This window comes from Bremia lactucae, linkage group LG10 (assembly GCF_004359215.1).
Source record: "Bremia lactucae strain SF5 linkage group LG10, whole genome shotgun sequence".
In the NCBI taxonomy this organism is placed as follows: Eukaryota; Oomycota; class Peronosporomycetes; order Peronosporales; family Peronosporaceae; genus Bremia; species Bremia lactucae.
Genome location: NC_090619.1, coordinates 2620630 through 2636469, shown reverse-complemented (window position 1 = coordinate 2636469; position 15840 = coordinate 2620630). Strand labels below are relative to the sequence as shown.

Below are 15840 nucleotides of genomic sequence, written 5' to 3'. Positions count from 1 at the left end.
CACACGACGAGTTGGATAACTACACGTACACGCTAGATCAGCAGGCTGCTATCGAGGAGATTCTGGAACAGTACGGTCTCGAGAGTGCTAATGGCGTGAGAACCCCGATTGGGGAAGAGAGCAACGAAGTTGAGCCTCAGGAAACGCAACTATTGCAGAATACGGGAACTCGAGGGAACTTACGATACGACTTTTTCAGTCATTTTAGGTGGAGTTTGCTATGGTTTGCCAGGTGCACGAGGCCCGACATTAGTTTCGCCGTCCACAAAGCGACACGACACACTCATCAGCCATCGATGGCGACTGGAAGATGGCGAAGGAATAGCGAGGTTTTGAAGGCCCCTAAGGGCCTCAAGCTTGATATTAGTATCAAGGAAACTAAAAACAGCCAGGTCAGTATTGAAAGTTGGAGTGATGCGGACTTCGCGGCAGGCAAAAGCGATAGGAAGTCTGCCACCGGCGGAGTAATCACGATGGACGGGGCGATTATCCAGTGGATGTGCAAGAAACAGACTGGAGTCTCGCTTTCTTCAATGGAAGCAGAATTTACTTCTGCTTCACACGTCGGTCGAGAGTTACTCGGACTGCGGGAGCTTTTGCGGAAGCCGCAATTCGAGGTAGCGGAGCCTATGGCAATGTTCATGGACAACCAAGCTGCTATAAGGCTGCTGGAGTCAGAGGATAGCATGGAGAGCGCTAAGCATGTTGACATTCGTGTCAAATTCGTCTGCGACTTTGCGAGAAAGGGCATAGCAAAGTCCGAGTACGTGGAATCACGCCTGATGATTGCAGACCTTCTTACGAAGGCAATGCCGGCGCCCAGGATGGCCGAGCTGCGCGAATTTTTCAAGTTATTGGAAGGCTTAGGAGGCGACGACCGAGAGGTAGTGTTGGAATCGGAGGTTACACTAGTGTAACCGCAGTTTCAATCGCGTTTCGGTCGACCCTTTTAGGATCTTAGGATAGGAAGCGCTGAATTGCACGGGTGGTTATAAGGAAGGAAGCATGGAAGTAGTTAGCTAGAGAGCTACTCACTTCTTAATACACAACGGCATCCTCACACAACTAACACTTAATTCCTATCTGACACAAGAGGCCTGCGCTAGAATGTCCACTTGATAACAACAGCCAGCGCAAGAAGGAAGCTCCACACATGGAAGCCCTGCCAAATGGCCTCCGCCATTTGCGCTGGCCTGGTGTGATTTCCTCGAACGAAATTGAAATGCTATGTGATGATTCGTCAAAAACTAAAATGTGACCATTATTGCTGCTGGGTTTCAAATTTAAAGAAAAGCTACGGCGCCATATTCTAATTTGTATCTGTATCCAATGAATAGCTCAACTTTTTGGGAGAAAATACAATATTCAGAGTAACAAATCCGTACATTAGCTAGACTGCTGCATTTAGTATGCGAGCAATTAACAATCTCGAGTGTTTCTTTACGCACCACCGGCTGCTTCTTGATTATAACTACTTTTTGTCGAAGAGTAAATTGAATGACGAGTTATAATAAAGAAGCACCTCATTGCCAGTGATTTTTTTGTTCTTCGGCTACAAATTCTCGCATGAATAAATATACGATTAATATCCAGGTTTAGGTTTACATGCTTTAGAACTTCATCAACCGTTACTTAAATGCTGCGACACATTGACTTCTCTATAAACTTTATGTAGTTTTAAGAATATGAGCTTGGTATGGTCACACGTGATAGATCTGATACATGTTTTGATAGTATCAGCTGTTTGGACTTATGGGCGGTAGCTACACTTTCAATCCTTGCTTGGCTCATATTGTTGACGAATATAAAGGCCGTGAATGACAATCAAAAGGCTACAAGTAAGGAGGGCTAGTAAAAAAAATTAGACAACTTATTTAGAAAAATGTCTGTCGTCGTGAACGTCATCTGTCCATAGTGCAATTTACTTTGATTTGGATACATTTAGAAGTCAGCAAAATACTTGGCATTTTGGTCGGAGTCGATGCTCTCTGCACTAGAGATGCTCTCTCTAGCCTTGTATTGGCGGGAAGGAGTCCGCGCATGCAGGACATTATAATCATTATAATAGTCGTACGGTACAGTTATCCGATCCTCTTTTGATTCAAGCCGTAGCCAGTCGATATCATAAAACCAACTATGCTTCATTACCTGGATCAAATGCAACCTTTTTGCATTTGTTAAGGCAAACAATGTGATATTGAAACTGTGTACCTCCGCTGCCCCGTTCTTTCCAAGCCTCTCACGAGGATTTGTCTGTAGAAGTGCACTAACAGTGACATAGCACACAAAAATATTAGGAAATTTCCTTTGAACAGTATACAAAGTTACCAGATTAGAGTTTTCAACTCAGGGCTAAAACAGCTTAAAGTATCTGTAATGTTTTCGTCCGTTGCTCGAAAGAGTGACTTTGCTTTGCATTCGATGCTTCGGAAGTACTCATCGATTGTAGTATTTGTTGGACATAGATACTCCCACGGCGGATGTCCTACTACCATTTCATAGACAACAACGCCCAGGCTCCTACAGCAAACACCAAGTCAATTGAGACCAATTCATTTTCTAAAAATAAAAATCTACATACCACCAGTCAATGGACAAGTTGTACGTTTTCTTGTTGAATACCTCTGGTGCCATTATGTAGTGCGTACCACAAAGCGACTGCGTTCTATTTCCAGCCACAGAGGCCTTTTTTGAGAGACCAAAGTCAACCAATTTAATAAAGCCACACTTTTCTACGATCACATTTCCACTTTTGAAGTCACGATGAATATATCCTTGGGTATGTAAATCTCTAAGTGCTAGAACCAGTTGCGCTGCGAAAAATTTGGCGACGTGCTCCGGAAACCTTCCCTTGTCGCTGTACTTCCAAACGCACTCGTATAGCGCTCGTCCTTCAACGTACTCCTGTATAATACACACTTCATCGGTCGATTCTAAAAATTGAATGCCTTGACACAGAAATGGGCTTTTACTTTCAAGCAAAATTGAGCGTTCTGTTTCCAGACGCATTTTCTGTTGTTTTGTGACAATTTTGGATTTCATGATTCGCTTCAACGCTGTTATCCATTAGTTAAATATAATTGCACTCTTTATCGATAAATTCGGGACTTGATATTAATTGTAATGATAAAAAACATTATAAAAACATTACCATATAGCTTGCGTGAATTGCTATGTCGGACAAGATAGACTCTGATGGATGGTAAAGCGAGTCTTCTTGATTAGAATGATGTTTATATTTGATCACGCATATACATGCACCAGATTTTGTCGTACACACCTAGCATAGCCTCCCTGACCGAGGAGCTGGAGCTGCTCAAATTCGTCCATTCTGTAAGATCGCTACTTTTGCCAACTTAGCTTTCGTGACCAACCTGATAATTAAACCTTGCTTTTCTATAAGCTGTGTAATATTTATTTTAATTTGGTCAATTTTACCCCCTCATATCGTTACATTGATAGCTTATTGAACAAAACAAATTATCGCCCGTTGATGGTGTTGCTGACGAAGCATTAACAGACTAGATTCTGAAAAAGGACAGGCTTAATACATGCTATGAATGTGGCAACCTCGTGAGTATAACTAAGGGCATCGTGAAAGATGACATATCGGACTGTCATCAAGGGACGACAAGAACCTTTGTAATGGTTTACATAAGTATTTTTTCCTCTAAGAGGAATAATAAATATTGTTTTTAATGAGAGGAAATTATTAAAGAAGTACAAAATTATTATCGTTATTAATTTTGAATTAATTACTTTCAATGTTACTAAATTTGGTAATATAGATGCAATAAGACATTAGCTCTATTGATTGGTTGATTTAAGTCTAAATCAACCCCACCAATCGGTATAAGACACGATTGTGCGGTGCGCAAGGAGGCGCCATGATCGTTACGTAGCAAATTAAATATATAAATACAGTTTTGATTTTTCTCTATTCTAAAGCCTTAGTCTAGACCTTTAAGCTAAAGACCCTTAGCTTCATAAGAAACCTTTCTCTGTACCTTTGTGTACGTGAAGTTTCTACATGGACATGATGGATGAAGAAGGGGGAAGCCTTCCAGCCCCTCAAGAACGCGATCACGCCACGCGTGAACGGTTTATTCATTTGAGTAACCTCAAATGGAGAGCGATTGAACGAATGAGTTCAATCGTAGGCATGCGAGCCGTTGGCGCAATGCTGTTTACTCTGGGGAGAGATGGCAGCATGCGGCCATAGCCGAGTTTATACAACAAAAACTCGACGGGGCCTGAGACAAACATGCCTTGCCTCACCAGCAAGGCTCTCAACACACAGAGGTGTTAAGAGAACATGGTGCTCAAGAGTTAGAGCTGTTGAGACAGCAGCATGTATATGCTGCTAATGGGCCGACGCTTCCGCGTCGACCCAAAAGCTCAAAGATCGAAATCTCTAAGTTTCAGGCAGTCGAAGGCGACTCCCTTTTAAGATGGTTCGTCGAATCAGGCGACGCCATAGAAGCTCGCCGTATCAATGATGATACGGCAAAAATGAAAATTGGCGTCTGCAACTTGCCGGACGTACCAAATCTTGGGCATTAGGGCCCAAGCTTCACGACCCATTAGTCTTTGGGTCGTATGAGGTATTTAAGAACCGCCACGTGCCGAACTCGGAGTTTGAGCCGAGCTCCTGGAATTGAAGCAGGGCAAGCGTGACCTTCACGCTTTTGCTCAACATACACGATACCTGGTCAGTTGTATCGTCAATTAACCGATTGATGAACACACACAGGTTACTGGGTTCATCAAGGGTCTTACAGACGATCCTGTCAAGACCCACTGCTCCAATTCGAATTAGAGACGCTTGACCAAGCAATCTCTGTTGCGGCACAGGAGGACTTCAGCATGAAACAGGCTTTCGTCCACTATGGAGCTTATCGCCCTCGAAGACGACAAGAGAACGGAGGTCCAGAACGCATGGATCTCTCGTATGTACGTTGCAACGGTACCAGCTCAAATGCCGATACCACGAAAAGACGTTATCATTGATGGGATGTCATAGACTATTATGTTTTGGTCAATGGATCTGATGGATGGATTCTATCAGATCCTTATGCGTGAACAAGATATCCCGTTCACAGCAGTAAGCACCTCAAGCGGTATGCTATGGGAGTGGCTAGTTATACGATAGGGACTTAGTAATGCCCCCGCGACGTTTAAGAGATGTGTAACCAAAAAGACATCGTCAAAATAACTCGGTGGAAAATCCCCGCCGATCTGTTGAGATCGGCGGAAATTATGCACCGAATTATTTTGATGATGTCTTCGCCCGTAGCAGAGCCTTGAATGAAAGGTCGGACTTTGAAATACATCGTACCCACGTCCGAAAGGTTCTTACACTTACGCGTAAGCATAAGTTGTACGCAAATCTCAAGAAGTGTATATATTTGCTGCAAGCGAAATACCACTTCTTAGGTGCATCGTGTGTAAAAATGGTGTACGGCCGGATCCAGAAAAGATCAAGGCGATCACCGATTCACCTTTTGTGTGAGTCGATGTAAAGGGGCTTCGAAAGTCCCTCGGCTTAGCGGCGTACCTGAACAAGTACTCACGCAATTACGCCAAAATGACAGTACTTTGTTGAAAATAATGTAAAGTGGTTCAATTTATTGAATGCGTGCACTATCTGCCACCCTCCTGTGGCCTTACATGGCCCGCTTTTGATCGATCGATAACAAATTTATCGGTCGCGAGTACTTGTTCACGAGGCAGTGGCCACTGCTTTATGACACAGTATTTCGAACCTGGGATTAGGTTGATTTCGTGTTGAGTGCATTTATACTTAGGCATATCGCACGGTACTGATTCAGGAAAGTCAACCTTAGGATCTTCTAAATTCTTACATAAAGGGCTTCGAAGGCGCTATTAAATTCAAATCAAATGATAAGCGCCTACACTTGATACAATGTTCACCAAGACAATTTTTGTTTCAGTTTCATCTTTGGAACTTATTAGCAAGGTACCTGGGAATCTTTGACCACAGGTTTCCAGGGACTTTTTCTCACAAATTCTTGGGAATTTAATGTCTCAAGTTTAATTTAGGGATTATGCACCCCAATCGTCTCTAGCTTTGATTGCGCTACCACAGCTAGATCCTCTACGATTGACTCTCCAGTCGTCTAGAACTTTCGCACTGTCTCTTATAGACGGGCGTTTTAAACATACTTGGAAGTTGCTTTTCAAGCAAGCATCCTTGTTACGTACTATACCACAAAAATTATTCGAGTGGTCGAACTTGGTCGCTGCCTGTGCTTCTGCACACAGATCTAACTCCATAGTGTGTTGGTTATCCACACTGAAGTCTTGTGCAGTCATGCAAACGACCGACCCACAAATGAGGCCATTGCACTCACTCGTAGGATATCCATACGCTTGTGGACGCTCCAATACGTTCATCATTTGGCCATCTGATGAACAAGAGACAGGCATCATCACGGCTGATACTGCCACTTTATACATGGCTCGTACTTTCTGAGCCACGGTAATCCAAGGACGACATCAAATTTGTCATCCAAATCTAGTACGATAAAACCATCGTCGTACTGTTTACCCTTCAACGTGTATTGGATACCAACTACACGTTTCTTACTGTTACAGATGCACCTGTTGCTAGGCGCACTATCATCCTGGAAATTGCGCTCAATAAATTTGAGTTCTAGCGATTGGCGTCTAATAGAACTATTCGACGTCCCAGAATCAATCAGGGACTTAAGTGGCAAATAATTTGACACTTTTATCTTAAAGGAGATGAGGTTAACCTCATTCCTGGGGTAGTTACACACAACGTTCGTCCAATGGCCTGCAAATACTTTTGATGTTGCTGGATTTGTAAGGCGCTCCGCACCTACTGACCCTACCGAATTCTGACGATCCGCCTCGCCTTTGCGATTTCGCAACAGTTTCGGATCCGTGTCCTCCGCCATTCCTAGCGAGAGGTCGGTCTTTCGCTCAGTGTTTCTAGGCACTGGCCGTGGGGCACTACACTCATAGGCGTAGTGGTCCGTCTTTTGACAACGATTACATTTTTGCAATCGTTTGTAACTTGATGAGCGAGGTTTGTCATGGAACGCTGATTATCAGCGTTCAAGTGTATCAAGCAAATCTTGATGCAATCGCTAGTCCGGGCGATTGCTGACCAAGACCGACCATTTTATGTCTGTGACGCCAGCGATTTGCAATCGGCTGTGCGTATACAGACGGCGCAGAGTGCAACGTCTGTTATCAATCGCGTAAGCTTAAACCAGCTGAACGCAACAATTACCCAGTGCATGACAAGGAACTATTTGCCATGAATTATGCACTGGTGAAGTTTAAAGTCTATCTCTTGGGAGATAGACCGTTCATTGTATATACGGATCATGCTTCTTCACGCACGGAGTCCACACTTCTCGCAAAGAATGGCGAAATGATTGTCTTTTTTCGCGGTGTATAACTTCCTTCGTGGAGTTATAATCAGGACGTCTTAACGTCGTCACTGATACCTTTTCGCGCCGGACCGATTTTGAGCCGGCTGCGCAAGCGAACAGAAGGTCACTGTTGCAACAATAAGTGTTCCGTCGTCAACACTACTCGACGACATTATAAGAGAGTATGAAAAAGATAAGGATCTTAAAGAACTAATGAATTACCTTAAAAAATTATCCCAACAATCCTTATAAAATTTCCTAAATTGTATAGATCCTCAACAGATCGATACACAACACGCAATGGGATACTGTATTACAAAGCCATTGCTGGCGCCACATCTCGTATCGTCATCCTTACCCATGATATTTTGCGTTTACGCATCATGTATGAGTGCCACGATGCACCAACAAGTGGTCATCGTGGACGTGAGAAGACTTATCTCACGATAAGTTGCGACTTCTACTGGCCACGCCAGTATGAGTTCGTCCGCAAGTAAATACGTGCCTGCAAAGTTTTTCAACAGGTTAGCCCACTGCTTCATCCCGTGCTTCGTTACAACCTCTGCCTGTTCCGGCAGAGTGTTGGTAGTCCGTATCCATGGACTTCGTCTTCGGTTTTTTCGACGACGAACATAAGAATATGGTATTCTTGTTTTTGTTGATCGTTTCAGCAAAATGGTACATCTTGCTGCAGTACCGGAGTCAATCACAGCCAAAGGCTGTGCTCGTGTCTTTGTTGTCACGATATTTCGACTCCATAGGTTACCCTGTGAACTGGTCTCATATCGAGACCCTAGGTTTACGGCGGGATTTTGGCAAACTTTGTTCAAATCAATTAAGAATCCGTTGAAAATGTCAACTCCTGAATATCGTAAAGCAGACGGTCAGACGGAGCTTGCAAACTGTATCTTCGAAAAGATACTTCGCGGATACGCTCACTCTTTTACGAGTTAGAGCGAGTTCTTGCCGATGGTAGAATTTGATTTTGCCATCTCTAATTCGATGCATGCTTCTACAAAGCATACACCGTATTTCGTGAACGGCTTACGCCATCCAAGTCCACACGCCTTGTTTAAGAGTGGCTCTTATTCAGAAGGGGTACTCGCTCAAAGAACTTTCTAGCTCTTGCTCATCACGCAGTGGCCGTAAGGGTAATGCGAAGGATACCAATGTTGATTTAATTAACATTGAAGTGGACAAGCTCAGTAATAACAATAATGCTATTACTGACTTTGACAACGATGCTGAAAGACTCAGCATCGAAAACATTATTATTAATGAGACCGATAACACTCTCAATAATGAGGAGATTGATAATTTCTCAGTGCGAACCGGTCGCACTGAAAACAAAAATAAAACTGAGTCAGCAGGTGATTTTCTGCTGGCTAGAGAAAAAGTGGTCCGTTTCGTAAAGGATTCCATCGCTGGTGCGGTGGATCGATAGAAACGAAACTTTGACAAAATTAGAAAAGCACACATTATTTCATTTTAATTTTAACGACCTTGTCCTACTGTCTACGGAGAACTACTGAAAAGTGTAGTGACGAATGTAGGCAGAAAAGAATTACTGTTCAGGTATATCGGCCCGTACTGTGAACTATGTTGCTTGACGATGTAGTACGCCCGTACATCAGTACGAGCTTCCCGATTCCGAATTATACCGGAACATTTTAGGGGGTCCATCAAAACCCGATGGTCTCGAGCTAAAGCCTCATGGTCCCGAGCCAAAGCCGTATAGTTTCTAGGACAGAGTCTGATTCTCATGAACCAGACGTTTCACTCTTTCTTCCAAGAAAGAGACCGTCTGACGAGCTGTCACCAGCACGCCTGATGTGTCCTTTCGTTTGCCAGTTGATTAGTCGCAACATGCGCACAATTTCTCAACTGGTCACGAGAAACAACATCAACCGTCACCGCTAACTCGCGGCGAAGGGATCGCTCGCGAGCACTTTCATCCCTCATTAGTGAAGTGTGTGATCCAAATCACGACGTTGATTCGGGTTCGTCAAACGAGGTGTATCCTATTTTTCCTCCCCATCCACATCCATTGACGGATTCGAGTGCTGAGAAGCATATTCTTGCTGAACCCTCTGGAACCATTGTGAGGATAAGGGGGTTCCAACGAGTTTTCTCGTTCGTTGTCGACGGTATCCACCCTCGCATGCTAGTTGGGAACCTCGTTTTCAACTAATGATTGACGTGCCGGGTCTTGCTTAGCAGTACGACGAGACCCATCCTCCTCGACAGAGGGTTCATCAGAGCGAGCGCTTCCCGCCCTCGTAAAAGAATTGGAGGTTCTAAATCCATCGATGAACCTGGTAAGAGATAAGCGTCCTTCATGAGGATTTTAAGGGCATGACCTGCACTCCGAGAGCCATGTCAGTATTAACGTTATTATGAGTCAACTAAAGAGGGATCACAATACGTTGCGACTCGGTCCCGGAAAAAAGCCTTGATTGCCCTCTAAGGGTAACCTTGCTCGTTTGATTGGTATTACCAACGATCGATACCACATTCCATTAGTCGACTCATCCAGGCTTCACAAGCCTAGTGAGGATGAAACGGAAATCTTCGTCATTCCCTTTTTCCGGCATCGGTGGGACACTAGTGAGCGGGCAAAGGATGGACAGGTTACCTACAACTGGTGTAGCAGGTGACTTGGACCCATCACCTGCATAAGCATCAACAGATGACATATCTCAGTCACCTTCAATGGAAGTAGGAGGTGACGTATTCCCCAAAGAGGGGTCGGTCTCACGACCCCTCTTTAACGGTCGACTATGAATGCGAGTCGGAAGATGGCCGGCTCGGGGAGAGCGAAACAGTCGCCTGCCTGTCGTCAGGCGGCTGACTATGAGCCTTCGAATGAGGGGGTTCAATCGGGTAGACCTGCTATAAGCATTCGCTATAGTATGTTTGGTTCTGACGATGAGGATGATTCCCCGTCGCCAGCACCGTCTCCCATGCCGTCACCCGCACTTGTTCCTGTGCGTGGTGATGACGATGGCGTAAGCCATCGTAATTTGTTGTAGTTGTTGCACCCCTTCTTCAGTGGGTGTGACGACAATAACAGATCTGGTCTTTCCCCTGAGAAGAAGCCGTGGCTTTTGCCCGAACAGCTAGTCAATAGCTTGTCTGGAGAGACTACTCCTCACAATAAATTTCCCTTATTTATTGCGACAAAGCTACATGGCCTTGATCCCAGCGCGAAAAACTTTCGCGCTGAAGAAGATATCAATCTGGATGTTTTTTAAGCATCGATGGTACAGTGGCAACAACAAGCGAGATAAAAACTCGTTGATGCAAGCCTAGAACGCGTTTATTCGCAATGTCAAAGACATCGGACGCGAAGCCTAGCTTCAAAACCTTAACGCAAGTCGCGTAAAGTTTCAAAAATGAACTCCAGCCATTGCAAGATTTATACTGCATCGGTTGTCTTGTGAGGCAGGACTTTCATGCCTCACGTGGGGTGATCCCTGTCCGTGTTGTGTCGACAACACGAAACGAGTGAAAGGGGATGTTTTTTTCCTTTCGTCATTCTTGAGAAGGGCTTGCATCTCTATCGAGATTCGCAATGCGATTGACATTTTGCAATCAATTTACAAGCGCCAGGTGCGCGTATTTTCCGATATACCTTATGATCCATCGGATGGGTCTCGTCAAACTGACGGACGAGGTTCTCAACTCAGCAAATAGCTGGGACCAAGGCTCCCAGCTGCCATGAGAAGGTGGATAACTGCGCCAATGAACCAGATAATTCGTTTGCTGCCCCTTAACATCACCGCGGTTAACGATGCGTTCCACAAGGAAACGTTGACCACCGTGGAAGTCCACCAATGGTTGTGGTGGAGGAGAGATAATTACATCCGACCAATGTGTCGGATCTGGAGTCGAATATCGACAAACTCGACCAATACCTCCATGTATTGGAGGAGGGTCTTGATCACGAGCGCAGTAAGCGTCACTCGTTGGAACCTACGGTGCCGACCCACTGTATCGAACGGTTGGAAGACCGTTCGAAAAGTGCGTGCTCAATGTTGGAGTAAAAACGGAAGTATCACGCTCTTCGTGACGAGCTGTCGTCAGCTCATCACGATTTTGAGGAACTTCGGATTCGGCATGAGAATCTCCAAACTTAACATGAGAGTCTGGTTCGTGATAACAAAAATCTTCTGGGGATTTTAAGAATGTGGTGGTCAGATCCGTCCGCAGAAGAAACCGCGCACTGATAGTACGGGCGGAGCCGACCAACGTAAAACGTAGGATGCGTTCGCAACCTTCGTGGCAATTCTATCGTGTACGCATTGCCTCTGCGATGCAGTACCGGAATGGCCCAATGAACTTGGGTGGTAGTTTACTACTACCCACATAGTGACTACATGCTTACGTAAGTTTACTGTAGACAGTACCAAGGATTATTAAATTCAAATAATCGGTAGTAATAGATCATTAGTTTTAAATGAAGGAAGAGTTTGCTCGTCCATGTTTGTCTGCGTTCCGTTTCTGCCGGTCCACTGCGTTAGCAAAGGAATCTTGTACGGAATGAACTTCTGATTCTTGAGCCAGCAGAATTCCCAAGCTGACTCATTTGTTTTGTCTTTTTAAGTGCTTTTTGTGCGCATTGCCATAAGATCTTTCTCTTTTTCGATCTCAATCGCTTCGCCATCGACATCATTTGCGTCGTTGAAAACTTGGACGCCTGCTGAGCATGAGCCAGAGTTGGTTCTGCTCGTGCGAGTCCCCCCCCCTCCTCCCTTAAGCTAGAGGATCCCTTAATTTGGGTGGGTACGTGTTGTCGATGCATGCACGGAATTGTTGATGGCGAATTCGACCATCGGTAAGACTCGCTCCAATTTGGATACGATTGGACGTAACCTGAAAGTATCTCTTGAAAGGCGCCCGTCAGACCATCTGTCTCTGGATGATCAGATGTTGACATAATCACCGTATTCATAGAGATCGGAACACGGATTGCCAAAACTCCACCGTGAAACCGTGGACCTCTATCGGAGATCAGTTCAGAAAGGGGTAAACCGTGGAGTCTGAATACCGTGTCGATAAAGACACGGGCACAGCCCGGAGCCGTGATTGACTCGGGTCTTGCAAAAGATGTCTATCTTGCTGAATCTGTCTACAAAAACGAGGATCCCATTCTTTTTGTAATCGTCTTCGGGAAATCCGAAGGCGAAGTCCATAGATAAGGACTGCCAGCATTCTGCCGGAAGTGGTAGAGATTGGAGAGGTGCACAGGACGAAGGGCTAGGATTCACCCGTTGAAACACTTCGCAAGCATGAATGTACTTGCGCATGAACTGATACTGGCGGGGTCAGTAAAAGTCGTAACTTACTGTGAGATAAGTTTTCTCACGTCGACAATGCCCACTTGTTGGTACATCGTGACACTCACACATAATGCGTAAGCGCAAACTATTGTGAGTTCGGACGACGACACGTGGAGTGTCGCTGGCAACGGCTGTGTAGTACAGTAAGCCGTTGCGTGTTGTGTATCGATCTGATGACGATCGATATAAAGCCGATAAATCTTTGAAAGGTTTACTGGATGGATTCATCATATGATTCATTAAACGCAGAAGGTCTTTATCTTCTGTGGAGGGTTTCTTATGTCATCAAACAAAGTTGACGACGGAACACTTGATATGAGGGCTGCAACAGTGGGGTTATTTTCCCTGTTGGAGTGCGCAGTCACCGTGCCAACGCATCAGCAACGACATTAAGTCGTCCTGATTTATATTCCACGATGACATTATACTCCATGAAGAAGGATAGCCACCTCGCCATTATCTTTGCGAGAGGTGTGGGCTGTTTACGGCCGTGCGTAATGACGCATGGTCCGTATATACGATGAACGGTCTATCTCCTCGGAGATAGACCCTAAATTTAGCCAGTGCATATTTCTTGGCATGGCGATCCTTGTCATGCACTGGGTAATTGCCTTCAGCTGGTTGCAGTGACACAATTAGTAACAGACGCCACGCTCCGCGCCGTCCAAATCGTATTGCATTAACGCACAGCCGATTGCGAAACAGCTGGCGTCACAGACCACATGGAATGGCCTGTCTTGATCTGCAATCGCCAAGATGGATGATTGCATCAATCTTGCTTGATGTCAAAATTAAACGCTGACAATCAGCGTTCCATAACCATTTCTCGTCTTTTTTTCAAGAGACGAGAGAGGTCAACTGTCATCTCGGCATAAATTGCGTAAGTACTTGTGCAAGTACGCCGCTAGCCCAAGGAACTTTTAAAGTCCCTTGACATCGACTGGGACTGGCCAGTCGGTAATTGCCTTGGTCTTTTCGGGATCAGGGCGCACGTCGTCTTTCCCGACGATGCACCCAGAAAAGTGGTATTTCGCATGCAGCGGATATATACACTTCTCGAGGTTTGCGTACAACTTGTGCTTACGTATAAGTGTAACAACCTTTCGGACGTGAATACGATGTATTTTAGCGTTTGACTTTCCCTGCTATGAGCGAAGACATCATCAAAATAACTCGACCGATCTTAACAGATCGGCGGAAATTTGCACCGAGTTATTTTACCGATCTCAACATATCGGCGGGGATTTTGCACTGAGTTATTTTGATGATGTCTTCTTGGTTACACATCTCTTAAACGTCGCGGGGGCATTACTAAGTCCCTATCGTATAACTAGCCACTCCCATAGCATACCGCTTGAGGTGCTTACTGCTGTGAACGGGATATCTTGTTCACGCATAAGGATCTGATAGAATCCATCCATCAGATCCAATGACAAAAACATAGTAGTCTTTGACATCCCATCAATGATAACGTCTTTTCATGGTATCGGCATTTGAGCCGGTACCGTTGCAACGTTTAATTTATTGAATGCGTGAGCTACCCGCCACCAACCTGTGGCTTTTCGTACACAGAGGTTGGAGGGCTATGGAAGAGGTTGACTCCCTTGCATGGCCCGCTTTTAATCGATCGATAACGAATTTATCGATCGCAAGTACTTGTTCACGAGGCAGTGGCCACTGCTTCATGAAACAGTACTTCGAGTCCGGTTTGAGCTCGATCTCATGTCGAGTGCCTTATCCCTTAGGCAACTCACATGAAATTGCTTCAAGGAATACATCCCCGAATTCAATCAAATCTTTGTATAAAGGATTTGTCTTAACTGGCTTCCAGGATTGAGTAGTATATCTCTCAATCCGAGTCTTCACATCGAGTACACTTTCATCCATCGATGACCTGCTGAGAACCGTTCGTTCTCTGCAAAAATTACCGCTGACCAAAAATCGGTTACGTATTCGCTATCAGTGACGAGTTAGCAGATCTGCTTGATTCTACCACAATGCAGATTTCTCAAGAACCGTTTAGATTCTAGGGTTGGTAATAGAGTTATCTCCGATGTTAACTTTGGAGGCGCATACAGATCAAGAGTATAAGCGCCTACTCTTGATCCGTCATTAACCAAGACATTCAACGTCTCGGTTTCTTCCTGGACCCTCTTTCCACAGGCTGCCAAGGGAGTAATCCCTCGGGATGCTGAAGTCTAGTCACTTTAACATTAACTATTTAGGAGCTTTCTCCTCAAGTACGTGGGGACTTATTCTCTCAACAGCTTCCGACTTTGAATGCGCTATCACAGTCGGGTCCTCTACGGTCGACTCTCTACTCGACTTAGGATCATCGTGTTGTCTCTTTTGGGCTACTGCTATTTTAGTTGAATGTTGCCCGCTAGGCGTACATACATCTCTCAATCTACTCGACTAATCCGAGTGGTGGACCTTCGGCGCTGTATGTGCATTCACACAGCCACCGACAGCTGACTCCACAGTGTGATGAGTAATCACACTGTGATCTTGTGCAGTCGTACTAACGACCGTACCACAAGTGAGTGAGGCTATCGCACTCACTAGTAGTACATCAACACGCTTGTGGACGCTCCAAGATTTTCATCAGATAACCATCTGATGAACAAGTGGCAGGCATCTTTACGTACCGATGTTGCCAGCTGATCCTTGGCTCGTATTTTCAGAGCCAAGGTAAATCTAGGATGACATCAAATTTGTCATTTAAAAACAGTACGATAAAATCATCATCGTACTGTGAATCTTTAACTTATAGTGAAATTTCACTACGCGTTTCATCACTGTTATCGATGCGCCTGTCCCTAGACGCACCGGCATACTCGTTGGGAGATGTCGTGCTCAACATATTTGAGCCTTCAACCCTCTAGCGACTGGCGACTAATAAAGTTATTCGACGCCCCACAGTTCAGTAGGGCTCAGAGTGACAAATCATTTGTCACTTTTAACTTCACGGTGATGAGGGATACCTCATCGCCAGGTGCAGAGACACATAATGATTGTGCGTCTGGAGCAACTTTTGTCAAGATATTTGCATTTTCTTAAGGTTCCTGGAT

At 44.9% G+C, this 15840-nt stretch overlaps 1 protein-coding gene across 1 annotated transcript; it reads right to left on the bottom strand.

The window, feature by feature from the left end:
- Window positions 1-1845: 1845 nt before the first annotated feature.
- CCR75_000269 (uncharacterized protein) lies at window positions 1846-3380 on the bottom strand. Its single transcript, XM_067958377.1, has 5 exons — window positions 3281-3380; window positions 2582-3192; window positions 2329-2520; window positions 2212-2266; window positions 1846-2148 (listed from the first exon to the last, which is right to left on the bottom strand). Exons 2-5 carry the CDS (start codon window positions 3040-3042, stop codon window positions 1942-1944), a joined length of 915 nt encoding a protein of 304 aa, XP_067814775.1. The 5' UTR covers window positions 3043-3192; window positions 3281-3380; the 3' UTR covers window positions 1846-1941.
- Window positions 3381-15840: the final 12460 nt, after the last annotated feature.